This window comes from Columba livia, chromosome 9, assembly GCF_036013475.1.
Source record: "Columba livia isolate bColLiv1 breed racing homer chromosome 9, bColLiv1.pat.W.v2, whole genome shotgun sequence".
NCBI lineage: Eukaryota > Metazoa > Chordata > Aves > Columbiformes > Columbidae > Columba > Columba livia.
Genome location: NC_088610.1, coordinates 10,205,685 through 10,221,058, shown reverse-complemented (window position 1 = coordinate 10,221,058; position 15,374 = coordinate 10,205,685). Strand labels below are relative to the sequence as shown.

At 42.9% G+C, this 15,374-nt stretch overlaps 2 protein-coding genes across 4 annotated transcripts in view; one reads left to right on the top strand and one right to left on the bottom strand.

Annotated features, from left to right (window-relative positions):
* Nucleotides 1-204: 204 nt before the first annotated feature.
* Nucleotides 205-5,971, bottom strand: MRPL47 (mitochondrial ribosomal protein L47). The gene is made up of 7 exons (XM_065072943.1): nt 5,463-5,971; nt 4,782-4,927; nt 4,160-4,220; nt 3,279-3,375; nt 1,721-1,851; nt 935-1,030; nt 205-486 (listed from the first exon to the last, which is right to left on the bottom strand). The coding sequence occupies exons 1-7, from the start codon at nt 5,954-5,956 to the stop codon at nt 366-368; spliced, it is 1,146 nt and encodes a 381-aa protein (XP_064929015.1). The 5' UTR covers nt 5,957-5,971; the 3' UTR covers nt 205-365.
* A 7,904-nt stretch (nt 5,972-13,875) lies between these two features.
* Nucleotides 13,876-15,374, top strand: part of USP13 (ubiquitin specific peptidase 13) — a 54,113-nt gene continuing 52,614 nt past the window's right edge. For 2 of the 3 annotated variants that reach the window (XM_065072923.1, XM_065072924.1), the window contains exon 1: nt 13,876-14,131. In XM_065072923.1, coding sequence (XP_064928995.1) covers nt 13,979-14,131 — 153 coding nt within the window. In that variant the 5' untranslated portion in view covers nt 13,876-13,978. The remainder of the gene's footprint in view (nt 14,132-15,374) is intronic. The other variant, XM_065072921.1, reaches the window with a different exon arrangement.

Here is a 15,374-nt window from a genome sequence, read left to right as displayed (position 1 = left end):
GCTCTTGTGTTTGTCTGGTTTTAATACATATTTGTTAAACTAAACCAGGTAACTTATCCCTACACTTTATATATTCATGTGGCAGTCAGTTGCTACTATTCACTGATGTATGTCTCACTTTTATCGTAGCTGGGTAACGGGTCATTTTTCAAATGTTTCTAGAAACAACTGTTAAGGTTAACTTGAGTTATGCACTAATGCTGCTTTTCAATTCCAGATTAGAAGTTTAATTGAGGTCAAAGATGGGATTTTAAAAAATGGAGCCTCGGGAATGCTCAGTTGAGTTGTTTGGTGCTTTCAGAACTCGTTTCATGTTTCAGTCACAAAGATACTTGACCAATTGCTTGCAGTTCTCTTCCAGCATGTTACTGCTGCCTCTGGGATTTTGCAGCAAGGTGAGGGAACTTGCTTTCCAAGACCTTCTGCCTCCTCTTCTCTAGGTTTTGCTTTCTTGCTCTTCTACGTAAAAATTTTTCACGTCTGAGTCTGAAATAAGTAAGTAAGTGTGGTTAATTTCTAGATAGCTTGTAACATCCTTAATAGGTCCCCTAATCAAATAGGGGCTCCCAATGATGAACAACTTAAGTATTAATTTGCTTTCAATAGCAAAAATGCCTGCAAAGCAAACTATGTTTTTTTTCCTTCTGCTTTTGAATTCCACAGAATCCCAGCCTCTGGGAGGATCTTAGTACTCTACATGTAAAATGACTTTTACAAGGCAACTAAGTCCTTTAACTGAGATGGGAAGAGCAAAAAGACATCAGAACAAGCAGTAATTTTAAAAAGCCTTATTTTCAGTCTACCAGCTTTAAAAACAAACAAAACCCACCACAACCACAAAACAAGATTAGTACTATTTTTCCTTGCAAAGTAGAATAAGGAGGACTGAGGAACAGATCAGAAAATAATTTTCAATGTCAAGAAATATTTTTACCTGATGAAGTGATCCACATGACGTAAGTAATAGAATCTCCTCTTTTTGTATTTTTTGTTCAAGTACCATGGTATTGGCCATTCCTTGTAAGTGTACCTGTTAAAGATAGAGAAATGTGACTGCAGAATGTATACTTTTTGTCTGCATTTTTAGATTGTACCAGTTACACGTGGTTACAGTACAGTGATCACATGCTCTGACCAACAGATCACAGAATTTGAATGTGGGTATTTACTTTCAGCTCTACTACTGGCTTGGTTTGTAACTCCATCTCGTATGTAGCTCAGCACCTTGTGTAGGAAGTGGTCTTGTTTTAAAACCTGCATATGTTTGAAGAGAGGGCCCAGTACAGAGATTCTTTGCATCTACAAATTAAAGTTACTCCAACTTCATGTGGGCTCTTGCAATATTTTGGGTGGTTGTCCACCAGTATGTGGATTTTATGTTGTATCTAGGGAAGTCCAGATGTCTCAACTTGAACAGTACCCCTAGTTTGTTCATGTGTTACAGAATAGCTGTAGTAACAGACGTCCTCCTAGTACAGAAATCATAATAGTCACATGGAACTAATTTTGTTATAATTACTGGTTGACCTTGCCACTACGTAATTTAGGAACAATTATAACCACATAAAAAACCCCAAGACTCAAGAAGCACCAGAATGCTGACCAGAAAACTTGTTTCTTTCTATACACTGTAGGCATCCTTTCTTAGATAAGGATTTTCTGGTAAAGAGAGATAGCACGAGAAGAATTCATGCATATGAAACAATTTTCTTTTCCATACCAGTAGGTGCGTCCTAAGAAGTCATGTCTCCACTCGCCAGGTACTGGTTTTTCATGGCCTGTTTGTAAAAGCCTCAAAGCAGTTTCTCTTTCTTTGACAACCAAGTCTATATTTTTCATAGATTTTTCTACCTGGAAACAGGAAATAGTTTCAGAATGGGCCAAAAAATCCCCAGTGCTGACAACTTAAATCTCAAATGCATGTCTAAGACAAAATGTAAAGGAAAAACAAAAGTAAAAGACACTAGGAGTTCCATCATGAGTAATCTCACAGTTGCAGACTGAGTGAAGTGACCCTGTGTACCAGAACAGTAAAGAAAAGGTGCCTAAAAAAACCCGAGTTACAAGAGAGATTAAATATCTGACAGTGAATATTCGTTAAGAACTATCTGCCTAATACATAAAGCCAGATGAAGGTATTTAGTCAGGTCTGTCTCATAATATTACCATAACACACATTATACATGACAGCACGATAAATGCTCTGGGAAACAGCTGATTTTCATAAGCAGATTGCTGTATTCTGCCTTGGTGCAATCACAGTATTTAACTGGTGCTTGACTTCTACTTTTCTTGGGCTTCAGCCAAAAACAAACAGGCAATTACTAAAATTTGACTTTTGAAGTGTTTGGGCCACTTACTTAACAAGTCCCCTCCCAACAGAAGTTCTGCTGTGATTTGTAGTTGCTGAATATGGATGTGTAGGTGGGACTAAGCAGAAAATACTGTTCAGAACAGGAGTCACAAAAGACAGTTGAGAAACTGTATTACGGTAAATTAGAACAAGATACACTAGGAAATGCTGAGGATAATTTTATATTAGATCTTCCCTAATTTATAAGTACAGTGATGAAATTACAAGAGCAGACCAAATAAATCCACGTCTGACACAAAAAGAGATCATAATGCAGTTATGTGTGATGGCAAATAAGAGTTATATGATTAACCAAACAATGCAATTCAGATGAACAACATAAAGGTCAGACTTTTCCCAGATTTATTTGGATAAAGAGGGGGATATCTGAGAATCATGTGTCAAACAGCTGGATTATTTAACTGGCCAGTGAGGGTGCACATTTCCATCTCTGAGACAGAAGTGTAGAGATGGCAGTTGAATTATAAGCAAATGAAATTTTCAATGGTAAAGATGCTGAGGAAAGAATTTAATAAATTAATTGCAGAATCACAAAAATGCAAAAGCAGGGGATGACAAAATCAAGGACAGCAAAGAAACAAAGGTCACAAGTTTGGAGAAGACAATGTCAGAGACAAGAAGCTGGCAACAGTTAAGTAGCTAAAAAAGGTTTATGAAGGGTAAGAATATAGATAATGTTGAAGTTTTGCCAGCAAGTTTCTGAGCATGAAGATGGCAAAATATTCCTTAACATTATATAAAAAGTAGACAGGCCTTTCCCACTGCATTGCTTGAGAACAGTGTTTGTGCTTACATGAAGATCAAGGAAGTAGTTTTAAATAGTTTTAACAAGCTTACAAACACTTCAGCTTTCACTCAGCAATTTTACTTGGAATTATATGTTTAGCTAGTATGAAAAAGTTACCTTTTCTAATCTCTCTGGACTTGGCATAGGCTTGAGTTGTCGTTTTGATTCTTGCTCTAAAGTCAAAAGCATGTTTTTTTCCTTCAGTAGGACATACCTAGAGCAGAAAGCATAGTACTTCAAAAATAAGTTCTAGATGCTTTGGCAATTATTCACTTACTGCCCTGCTGGATAAAGCACAGTTCTCTAACTTATAATCGCATATCCTATACCTCCTAAGTTCACATAAAGAAGCAAAAAGATCCTGAGACAGCCCTCCCCTGCCCACCTCTGCTGGGCTATGTGCAGGACATACAAGGGGAGGCTGAGGGAGACAGATTTACTTGGCCTAGGATAAAGGGAGCTAAGGAGGGATGAGGTTTCCACTAAGTAGTCTTCCAATACCTGACAAAGAGCCAGACTCTTCTTACAGGTGCACAACACAAGAAGGAAAGAACTACTCATAGTAACACTGAAGTGCTACTTTAGCCCTGGCACAGGTTGCCTAGAGCGGTGATGCCATCTCCAGCCTCAGAGACTCTCAGAATCGGAATGGACGCAGACCTGAGCAAACTGTTCTCATTCAGCGGTTTGTTCCACCCCAGGCTGCTCACAACCAACTCTGTCCTGTAGTTCACTGAGCCCCAGAGGGCTCAAACTCAGCATCTCTGTACCAAACCTGAACCCTCTGTACTGGACACAACCACCACACAGCCCCTGCAGCACAGCTTTCCTGTTCTGAGCACTACAGGAACGGGGCTGCTCCAAGCCCAAAGCAGCTTCAGCATGCAGAGCTGTGTGGAAGACTAAGCTAGTGGCTAATCAGTTCACTAGCCACATTTTAAGAAAACATGCAGACCTGCTTTGAAAGACAAGATGCTACTAGACCAAAACGTACTTACCAAAGTTTGTGCAGGTCTTCACTACTCTTGGCCCTTAGCTGCTTTATGTTCCACGCATCCCCTGAAAAAACAAAAACTACAACCTTTAAAAACTTAATTTAATAGAACAAAGTTATCCTAAAAAAATAAAAGTGCTTCTATTTGCAGGCTCAGCTGACTCAACAGAACTAGGATGACTTTTTCTAAAATATACTGCCTCTTGGAAAGCTGTCTTTGTGGATATTCAGCTTTGCTTTGAACATACAAACGCAATAACATGTACTGCTTATTTGTGTTTGTAAAAGGCTGGGAACAAGGAAAACTATTATATAAAATTAATCTTTACATTGAAACAGTTTTCTTCCATAGCACCATATATTTCATCAAAGAATGTCTTTTCTATGATACTCTCAAGAGCAAGGCAGAGGATTTACAGCAAAATATTTTGCTGCATAACAGCTATTTGCTTTCATAAACACAGAAAAAAAATAACAAGCATAAAGATGCACAAGTATATGTATGTACATAAAACTTAATGTTATATGCAGCTATGAATATTTCCTATAACGCAAAAGAACAGTCAGATTTCAGCAGAGGACAAGTGGCTCAAAGATAACGATGAGAAATGCTAAATACAACTCACCAGACTTTACAGTTTTTTCTCCCCAGTTTTTTGGATCATCAAAGAACTCCTCCAGACCTCTCCAAGACAGAGACGTGTGCAGAAACCTCAGCTGATGGACGGGCTCAGCTTTTGCCGGGTTCTTGTGGAATGGATTCAGCATCAATCTGCATAAAAATTGGCAGGAAAACTAGATATGAGAAGAAAAATAATACTCAGCTAAACGAGGGTGTTTCGTTCATGAGAGCACAGGTCCCAAAGACGGACACTGCGGCCCAGTGGCAACAATGGGAGTTCAACTCTTCATCAAAATGTCACCTCGCTGTTCTCCCCTTTGCCTCTGTCTCATCTAATTATCATTTATCTGTACTCCAGGATAAACAACAATTTGAAAATTAAAAGAAGGAACAAATTTGAGCTACAGTGTACAAGAACACAACCTCCTACATTGGATTTAAATGGTAAAAGCGGTACAAGCTCAAAAAGCCCGTGCTGGAAGCATAACGACTGCAAAACTGTAAGGCGTGCAGGGGAATCCTTCATCCCGCGTTCGTACGGTGCCTTTTAACACAAGCCACCCCGCAAACCCCGGCCGAGGGGTCAGACACCAGGACAGCGGACAGCCCGGCGCCCAACTCCCTCCGGGAACGGCGCTACGGCCCGCAGTGCGCCCCGCCTCAGCCTCCCCGCCCCGGTGCCTACCCGGGGAGCCCGGCAGCCGCCGGGCCCGGCCGCGATCCCCACAGCCGCAGCGCGGCCGTGAGGCGCCGGCACAGCGCGGCCATCCCCGTGGCGCCCGCCATGACGCGCCGCCGCTCCCACAATGCCGGGCGCCGGAAGGAGAGTGAAGGATCTGCCCTTTTCCAAGATGGTGGCCGCCTAGCTTCACCTAGCCGCGGGCAAGGGGCGTTGCTGGCCCCGCCCCCGTGCCAGTTCCAGCTATGGCGGCCATGAGCCTGCTGCTCCGGGCAGCGGCTGCCTGGGGAACTCGGCGGGCCGCGAGCGGCGCGGCCGGTGCTGCTCGTCTGCCTTGGCTCGCCGGGGCCGCCCGCCTGCCCGGCACCGTCGGTATGGCCTCGGCGGCGGGAAGGAGGGGGGCGGGTGTGCCAGGGGCGGAGTGACCTTGGGGAGCGGAGAAACGGCGTCCCCTGGGGAGCGGGGTCCCCTGAGGAGAGGGACGCGGGAGGACGCCTCATGGAGGTTCCCCCGCCTCCTCAGGGAGGTTCGCCCGCCGGGGCCGCGTCTCGGCGGCACAGCGGGCGCGGAGCGGGGACCTCCGCTGTGGGCTCCCGGCTGGGGCGCTCGCCGGGCTCGGGGCTGGGCAGGAGCGGAGCGGGCGGCGGGAACGGTACCGGCTGCTGCGGCTGTTCCTGGGCTCAGCTGGCGTGGGAAGCGCTTCAGTGTGCAGGGAAACCCCTCGAGAGGCTGCAACGTGTGTCTCCGTTCTTCGGAGAAATTGCGTTTCTTGGGCAAAACATGGATCAAAATTGGCAGCAGGCCAAACTTAATATACTCATCTGTAAATTTACTTGGTCCTATAAAACGACATTCAGTTATTCGTTTGTTGGGACTTGGAGGTAGAAATAGATTGAGGTCTAAAATTAGAAGAAAAGTGAGTCCATTCTAGCAAAATAGGAAATTGGTTCAGGCAAACTTTTAGAAACATTGATGTCCTCCAGAAAACCAGCTTGTAACTTCTCATCCACAGCTGTATGCTGCTTGGTTGGTTGGTTGGTTTGTTTTTCCCCTCATGAGTTGTTGACCTTATACTGGAACAATCACCAAAGGGAGAAAAGCACATAATACTTTGGTTCGATTTGCAGCTCCTGTGCGACACAGCAGCAACCATGGCAAGAGAATGTTTATTATCAAGGCAACGAGTTTTTATGATACTCGATTTCTGAACTTGTTGGTGAGTTTAAAGCAAGTTTATTACATTCACCATAACACATCCAGTGTAAATGGCGTAACAGTGTCTAAAATACGACTTTCTCTAGTGTTGATGTGACAGATTCTAAAATGTGATTGGCACTATTTACATAAACAAGGACTTCGAGTCCTCCTCCTGAGGGATTTTTTTATATATGTTGTCAAATCAACACCAGATGAAGTAAAAATATTGGCGAAATGGCAAAGATTGTGATGTGTACTTAAATTAACGCTGTAGTAGCGTTCTTAGATTATGCATCTGTGTTCATGTGTGACCCTTAAAAAGCTAGGTTTCAGGTAAAGCCTATTAGGACGGGTAACAGCCAACCTGATACAACGCCCTTCGTGTGATCGGGACCCCGTTGTCTGTCTTGTCCAGTCACCAGAGCCCGCCGTGGCGGTGTTTGTGGATTATATTGCATTGGTGTTCGTGCCTCCATACAGTTCAGTGCTGAAGCCAGCTGTCACAAGATGCTGAGACAGCATTTGGGGACAGCGTCCCTGTCTGCTGCTGCAGGGACTCACCTCTTCGGGAGGCTTAAAGTGGAACTAAATAGGCCCCTGGACACACACAACGTCGCTGTTTCTGTATTCTAGTTTGTTATTTAACTCATTTTAAGCAACAATCTGTCTTTACGTACAACACCCTTATCTAACTTATGAATGCAAATCTAAGACATCATTTTCAGATTAACTTCATATAAATTTTGTCAGGCTTCTGAGTTTCCTGTACTGTTTATTTTTCTTTTTATCCCCTCTACAGAGATTCTATATATTTCTGACGGGAATACCAGCGGCACTATTCGTAATGTATGTCAATATCTTCATTGGTGAGTGCTCTGTCGTGACAAAGCTAAGTACACAGTCAGAATTCTTAAGTGGATAAATGGCAACTAAACATGCTGGGTAGAAAAAAAGCGATCTCTTTTGGCTTGCTCTTTGGGAGACCATGAAATAGGCCTAACAGTTATAGTAGTATTGTATAAGTACAGAGAAGATGTTGCCAGTGTTTTTCTTTTTCTGTAGCTGTTGATTTTTTTTAAAAGCTAAACATTTTTAAAAACTAAACAATTCCTTATTTTGACAATCTGTCAAACACCAGCGAGGTTTAGTGAACAGCTCTATATTCAAGTGAGGAATTAGATATATGCAGTGAGAAGTCTCTGGGAAAATTACAAGTCCAATTTTTCTGAACAGAGCTCAGATTGAGGGATTAATTACTCTCTATGTGAAATAATGATTTTTTTTTTTCTTAATGTGAAAGGCAGAATGTAACTTACCTAAAAAAAGAATACTTGATTTAAATGTTTTCCCCCTCTTTTCCTTGTCAGGCGAAGCTGAACTTGCAGAGATTCCCGAAGGTTATGTTCCAGAGTACTGGGAATACTACAAAGTGAGTATAGCATATAAAAGGGTGGCACGTTATGGACAGCCTTCCTCTTGATGATACTTTTGGGAGTAAAATATGTGGAGTATGGTAGTGAGGATGGACATATCCCTGCCATTGGGTGTCAGTGTAGTAGAACTCAAATTGTGCAATTATGATTTTGGTAAACTTGCCCTTTTTTTAGCTTTACAAAACGTGTGTTGCTGTAGGAAATCTGTTCATTGACACAAGTAGATGCGTAAAGTTACAGGTCATTTGCAAGTAAACTGCTGAACCTATATGACAAGAATTCTTTTATAATATTCCTAAATAATAACAACAGCCTTCTCTTCTCTTCTCTTTATTCTTAGCATGCAGATTTTGCCTTTGTTTCTAGTTCTGGAACTACAACAGCTTAAGATATTGGAGTTTAAAGTGACATTACTTTCTTTTGTATTGTTTGCTAGCGTTGTTTCTAAGGCCAACATCACACATGCTTTTATATCTAGAATTGAAGATTTTTATATTCAGAAACTCAAGGTTATACTGTTTTCATTTCATTGTATTTTCTTAAAATTAGTCCCTGGCTGCTTGCTGCAAGCACTTTTTTGTTTCTGATAGGAAGTGATTGAATTTGGCAATACTATTATGACTGTTCCAACTCATTTAGACTTTTCTTCCTAGTGAAATGACCTCTAAGTGGAAGCAAAACTTTAAAATGTTACCGATTACAGTGAAAGATTTTGAGTCCGTTTCTGTGATTAGAATGGCAGTTTAAGGAACTTTACTTCAACAGGCAGAAAATAAATCATGGCTTCCATTAACTTTTAATTTTGCTAGAGAATAGTCATCTGGGGGTTATCTTGGCATTAAAGATGGCAAAAGAAATACAGCTTTTCATGGTTCTGGTAGTACAAATAGTTCAGCATGGTTTTGACTTCACTATTACGGTTTGAATGGCAGCACCCATAGTGTTGATTACATGTTTTCAGGACTGGTGATATGCAATATGACTTAGTTATGATGACATTTCTACTTAGAACTTGCATTAATAATCTCTGCTTTTATATTTTCAAGCACCCTATTAGTCGCTGGATAGCTCGTTACCTCCTTGACCCCCCTGAAAAGGACTATGAGAAAGAGCTGGCTTTGCTTGATATTGAAGCTAGGAAAACTGAAATGAGGTATGTTACATAGTTGGAAGTGTTTAAAAATATTGATACATGTTGTAGCTAACTATTTTACTTTGCTTAACATACTACATTGGATCCTGACATAACGTGCTTATTCACGTATCACCTGACCCCGAGCGCTTGCTGCACTGGCTGGTGCCAAAGCGGAAGCGACTGTCTGTGGTCCCTGCCTTCTCGGCATCAGGATTACCAGAAATGGAACGATCCAAGGGCTGTCCTGTAAAACAACAGTCTCTCTCCAAAGCAGTTCACATTTATAAAGGTATAGCTTTGTCTTCCCAAGTCAGGAAATGGACAGCTCTTTTGGCCTCTGTTAATATTTAAGTAAACAACAATTGACAGGATTAGTCGCGTTTCTTGTTGCTGTTGAAAATTTTGTGGGCAGCAACGACATTGTTGCACTGAGTTTATTCTATACTTAGAGTAAACTCTGGTGGTTGAAGAGTTGTATGAACTGTTGCTATTGGAACCAAGACAGCGGAGCTCTTTCTACTGTTGCATTTACTTCTGATTTTCTTGCTACTATATGTTTTAGTCAAAAGCTGTATTGAAGCTGTCAGAACTTCTGCAAGTAGTTTTATTACTCTTTGTGTGAGATGACTTGCTGAAAAAAAAATTAAATAGAAGGATGTAATAACTCATGTTTAGTTGAATCCTTCATATTTTGGTACTATGTTTCAGTAGTGTTTATAAACTGTAGATCTATAAACCATAGATGCTAAACACATTGCTGTTGTCAGTAACACCCTGACATTAAACATTGATATATGCATGATCAAAACCAAAAAACCTTCATGTTGGGTGTGTCTGTTGCTCTTTTCTTTTTAGGATGATGGAGTTGGAGGCACGCAGACTGATGAGACACAGGGGAGATGGACCTTGGTATCATTATGAAACACCTGATAAAAATCTTGTTGACAATTCTATGAAATCCACACCTGATAATTGAACAATTTTAAGACAGAACACATGGTCTTAAATGCATACTGATAAATTGTGACTGAGCTATGTAATATACATCCTGCTGTTTACCGATGGAAATTAATAAAAGTAAACAATGTGTTGATTCTGACAATTTGAAAGAAACTGTGGCAGTTAAGCTCATTTAGCTATTAAAAGTTTTTAATCAGAGAAAATGCCTTATGTCAGTGGCCAACAATTACTCCTTTTCTTCAGAACATCAGTGCAAGAATTGGGTTTGTGACCTAACATATACGAAACAAGTAGGTAATGTTAGTCTTCATCATATGATTTCTAGTATTTGAAGTTTTAAATGAAAGGTATAAAGAACTGTAAGGCTTGTTTCTTTCACAATGCTTTGTGTCAGATAATTGTGGAAGATGACTTAAGTAAGAAAAATGGCTTCAAATCTTTGGAATATTAGAATTATATCTACCGCTTAGACAAATGCTTTCTGATTACTTGTAGTCAAACTCATCTTGCATACTGTTCAACATCTGCCATCATTTTCTCTGCATTATCTCAAAAGTTTCTCTCTAGATATCTGTTAATACCCTTCATCTGTGTAGATCATCCAAAAGTGGTCTCTCCCAAACATCTTCCTGCATTGCTCTGGTTATATGGTTGGTTGTTTTGGTTATTTTTATGGTTTGTTTTTAAATGAGGTTTAAAAGCATAACAGGTACTTTCGCTATTATATATGCTTCCTAATTTTATGGTGACAGATGTAAAACACAGCCACATGTTCCACTTGTGGAAGAAAGGATCTCCATTGATGAAAACAGAGTCGGTGCTCAGTAATATGTTAATATTTCAGAAAATGCTTCATGAGGGGTACCTGCCATTGTCACATACCTTTCATGTTTTAAATATGTACTTAGTGATGTGGACAATTGCCTGCCAAGTAGCTGTGGGGAGGATAGTCTTTAACATTAATTTTAACAAGGCTTTGGTCTTATTACCTCAGATATCTCCTGTGTTTTTAAAAGGCAGAACTAAGACAGCAGTGCTTCTCTAAACCTATGACTATATATATTGTCAGGTGTAGGAGTAGAAAGCAAAGGAAAGATTCTTAAACATTTAAAAGTGTGTGGTGCATATAAATTCAAGTTTTAGTGATTTTGGGCCGTTTGTAAGCCTATGTCTTTCACATACTTGAAAATACCCCCACTGTTTCTATGCTAAAAACTGCTCTGTCATGTGAAGCTGCTCATGAGAAAGAAGAATCTAAGTGGACAAATATTAAACTGAGTATTTTCCTAGTAACTGCCATATATCTGATATTTTTAGCAATATATTCAAATTATTGATACTTTAGGGAATTTTCTTCTTACTGTAACAGGCTTATTAAGATGAACAAGGGAAAAAAGTGCTATGGGAGGTTGTCATGAGAGTTTTGCTCAATCAAGCCAGAAAGAATGGTTTAGGTTGACATTAGTTAATGGGTTTTTTGGGTCATCTTACTGCTGCTAGGTGAACACATCCCATCTTCTGCTGGGTGATTACACAACTTTTAGTACATACAAAGGGAACTCTTGACATCAAAATCTCAAGATGAAAACCTGGAACTTTATTCTCCCAATGCATTTAGTGTAGAGAGGCCAGGTAAGTGATTTTGGAGTCAAAAAGGGTAACATTTCTGGTAACATTTAGGATAACTCAGCTTGTTTTACAGAGTGAATTGGAATTAAAAAAATCAAATGAAGCGAGTGTAAAACCTCAAGTGGAAATGTGCCATGCAACCATTATTAACCAAGAACAAATTAAGACATAAGGTGAATAAGACAAGTTGCACCTGAGGACATCCTCGCACACATCTGCCATACATTTCGAGAACCATGCAGCTATTTTTCTACACCACTTTTGACAACCACATAGGGAATACAGAGGGTACTCTCTCCATCTGGCAGGATTTTGCCACTAGAGGGATGTGATTCCTCTGGTTCTACCAGCCATGGTACTCCTTTGGTTTCAAATCCCTCCAGAGAGTGATGGCAACTGCCCCTTGCTTTTGCAGCCCTATTCAAAATTCCCACCTTTTTAAGGCAGTAAGTACAAGTGCTTTAGTAACCCCGATGATTTTGTGGTTTCAAACTGTCAAAACACATACATTTCTTCGTTTGCATTAAGCAACATTGGATAGACTATTTAAAGCAAATAACTCATTTGCCATTTCCTAGCACTGCCAAACATTAGAAAGACTGATTGATTTTGTATCCGTGCTTTGACTTCTCCTTTTTGTTGGAGTCAGTCTTTCACGTTAGATGACCTGTATGTCTTATTATGGCTCTCGTTGTTTATAAATGCTGAGTTAATCATAAAAGAAGCCATTAAAAAAAGCACAAAGTCCTCAGGCAAAATAAATCTGTCTAGTGACCCTGTATTAATTTCTGGTTTTTATCTAGCATCCAAAGATGCTCATAAGTCTTTGACATAATGTCTGGTTTGAGTAAGTCTAAGGCCATTCCACTGACATCAGCTTCTGCCCTCAGTATTTCATATTGTTCCCAACATTTGATTTTTTGCTAGAAAAAGTTCTGAGAACAGATTGCACTGGTCTGTTTCTTCACAGCTGGATGGAAACTTATTTGTCAATTCTGTTGTTGAGATTTTACTAGAACCATGTTTTGAAACTTAATTTTTGACATAAGATGTGGTTCTAGCAAAGGTCACATCACCTGCTTGGAAGTGATCAGTGGATCCTTGGATCAGTGTGGACTATGGGTGGAAGGATGTTCATCTACATTATATGGCTTCATTTTTAATGCATCAGTAACTTCTTTAACCCTGGTGCTGTCTGGCATATGCAATAATTACATATTGCCTGGATAATGTATTGTTTTAGTACTTTTTTTCTTACAAAGTTATTTCACTCTATTCCTCCTTCCCCTAACAGTATTTGAGGTCTGAAGCATCTTTCTTGTGAGGGGAGACTGAAAGAGCTGGGTCTGTTCAGCCTAGAGAAGGCTGAGAGGGGATCTCATCAATGTTTATAAATATCTCGCGGGTGGGTGTCAAGAGGATGGACCAGATTCATTCAGTGGTGCTCAACGGCAGGATGAGGGGCAACAGGCACAGATGGAAGCACAGGAGTTTCCATCTAAATGTGAGGAGACACTTATTTGAGGGTGCCAGAGCACTGGAGCAGGCTGCCAGAGCAGCTGTAGAGTCTCCTTCTCTGGAGACATTCCAGACCCGCCTGGACACATTCCTGTGCGACCTGCTCTGGTGAACCTGCTTTAGCAGGTGGGTTGGACTGGATGATCTCCAGAGTTCCCCTCCAACCCCAGCCATTCTGTGATTCTGTCGAAGTGAAAAGCAAAGAGAAACACAGCAGACGCCGAAAAAAAAAGGTCATTTTAAGCTAAAGGTGCTATCCCTTGAGACACGCAACCCGGGTTTGGCCGCGGGGCCGCTGTGGAGAAGCGGAGCGGCCACGCGACACCGGCGGCGCCTAACGGTCGGCGGCACGCGCGGGGCGAGAATCACCTCAGGAGCGCGGCCCCGCGCCCCCTCCGCTGGCACCTCCCGGCCCGCCCCCCTTCCCTGCCCCTCCTTCCCGCCCTCGCCGGGACCCCCGAGTGCCGCCGCCGCCGCAGCTGGTGCTGCTCCTGCTGCCATTGGATTAAAAATAGCATCTTCCCTCCCCCTCCCCTCCCCCGGGCCCGGCTCCTGCCGCCGCTGCCGCGCCCTGCCCCGGGCCTGGCTGCCCTCCGCCTCCATTGCCCTCGCACTGCCCGACCGCCGTCGGCCGGCCGGAGGGAGGGAGCATGCAGCGGGCCGCGCTCTTCAGCGGCGGCGATGCGCAGATGGCCGCCGGGGACCTGGGCGAGCTGCTCGTCCCCTACATGCCCACGATCCGGGTGCCCAAGTCAGGGGACCGGGTCTACAAGACGGAGTGTGCTTTCTCCTACGACTCGCCTGTGAGTGCAGCGAAGCCGCCCCCGGCTGCCTCCGCTCCCCCTCCCCGCCGCGGGCGCCCTGCGGCAATCCCGCTCCTCCTGCGGCCCCTTCCGCGCTGCATCCCTGGCTCCGAGGGCAGCCCTTCGCCCCCTCCCCGGGCCACTACCCTCCTCAGGCTTCAGTATCTCCCCCACCCCTCCCTTTGCCCGCCCGCCCGCCTCCACCTGCCGTGGCTTCCTCCGCAGCCAGCTCTCCCCTCCCGTCCTGCCCGGGCCGCGGGGCCTCCCCCGCCACGCGTGGGGGTCGCTGCGGGGTGGGGTCCCGCCCTGCCCGGGTGTCCCTGCCCTGCCCGGGTGTCGTGCCCCGTGTCCCTGCACGGCGCGGCCGGGGTCGCTGCCGGCGCGCACACAGTAGCGGTGTCCGTTCGTTCCTTTGTTTATTTATTTTTCTCCTTAAGGCGGTCTGAATTGGTTCTTAGACACGGGGATTTTGCGCGTTTTTGGAAACTTTCCTGCCTGCTGGGAAATGGGCTCTGGCTGTCCGAGGTCTGGCTGCTCTCCCCGGGAGACCTTGTTTTTGCTTTCACACCGAGGTAGTAGAAAGAGGCAGTAGGTGGCCTTCCCGTCTGTGTGTTTTGGCCAGCAGATGCCAGTCTTTTTGTTTTCCTACTGTCTCGGCTCTCGTTCTCCTTTTAAAAAATCTTAAGAGAGCTTCCAAAGTAAAGCCTCAACCTGAACATCAATGTGAAAGTCCTCTTGAAACACTTTCTCTCCCAGGGTTTCAGTTACATCATTGGACTTCAACAAACTTGTAGTATTTCCCCCCCAGCTTGCTTAGCTTGCTGTTAAATGAATGTTTGATGTACAGTAAGTTTTTTATGGTGTTACAGCTGTCTTGCAAAACGTCCACAAGCTCCACAGATTGCATGTGTTCAGTGGCAGATTTGTGGCCTAACTCATTTTTATCTTTGCTGGTAATACTGCAAGCCTTAATAAATAGCAATGGTCGATGCTTTGTAAGAAACAGGTGCTTAGAAATTCCACTTTTTAAATGGAGCTGAATTTTTAATAAAAGTTTCCTCTGTACGCAAAGCTGAGGTTTCTCAGGGGTGATCGAGCACTGTGTATTGAGGTTAAAGTCAATGGGAGCAATCGAAAGGAAGCTCAGAGTTTACATTACGGAATATTCAATGGAAGATACATTTCAGACAGATTTTTGAATCCTTTATCACCCCCTCTTTGATAATTTTTCCTAATACAGAAA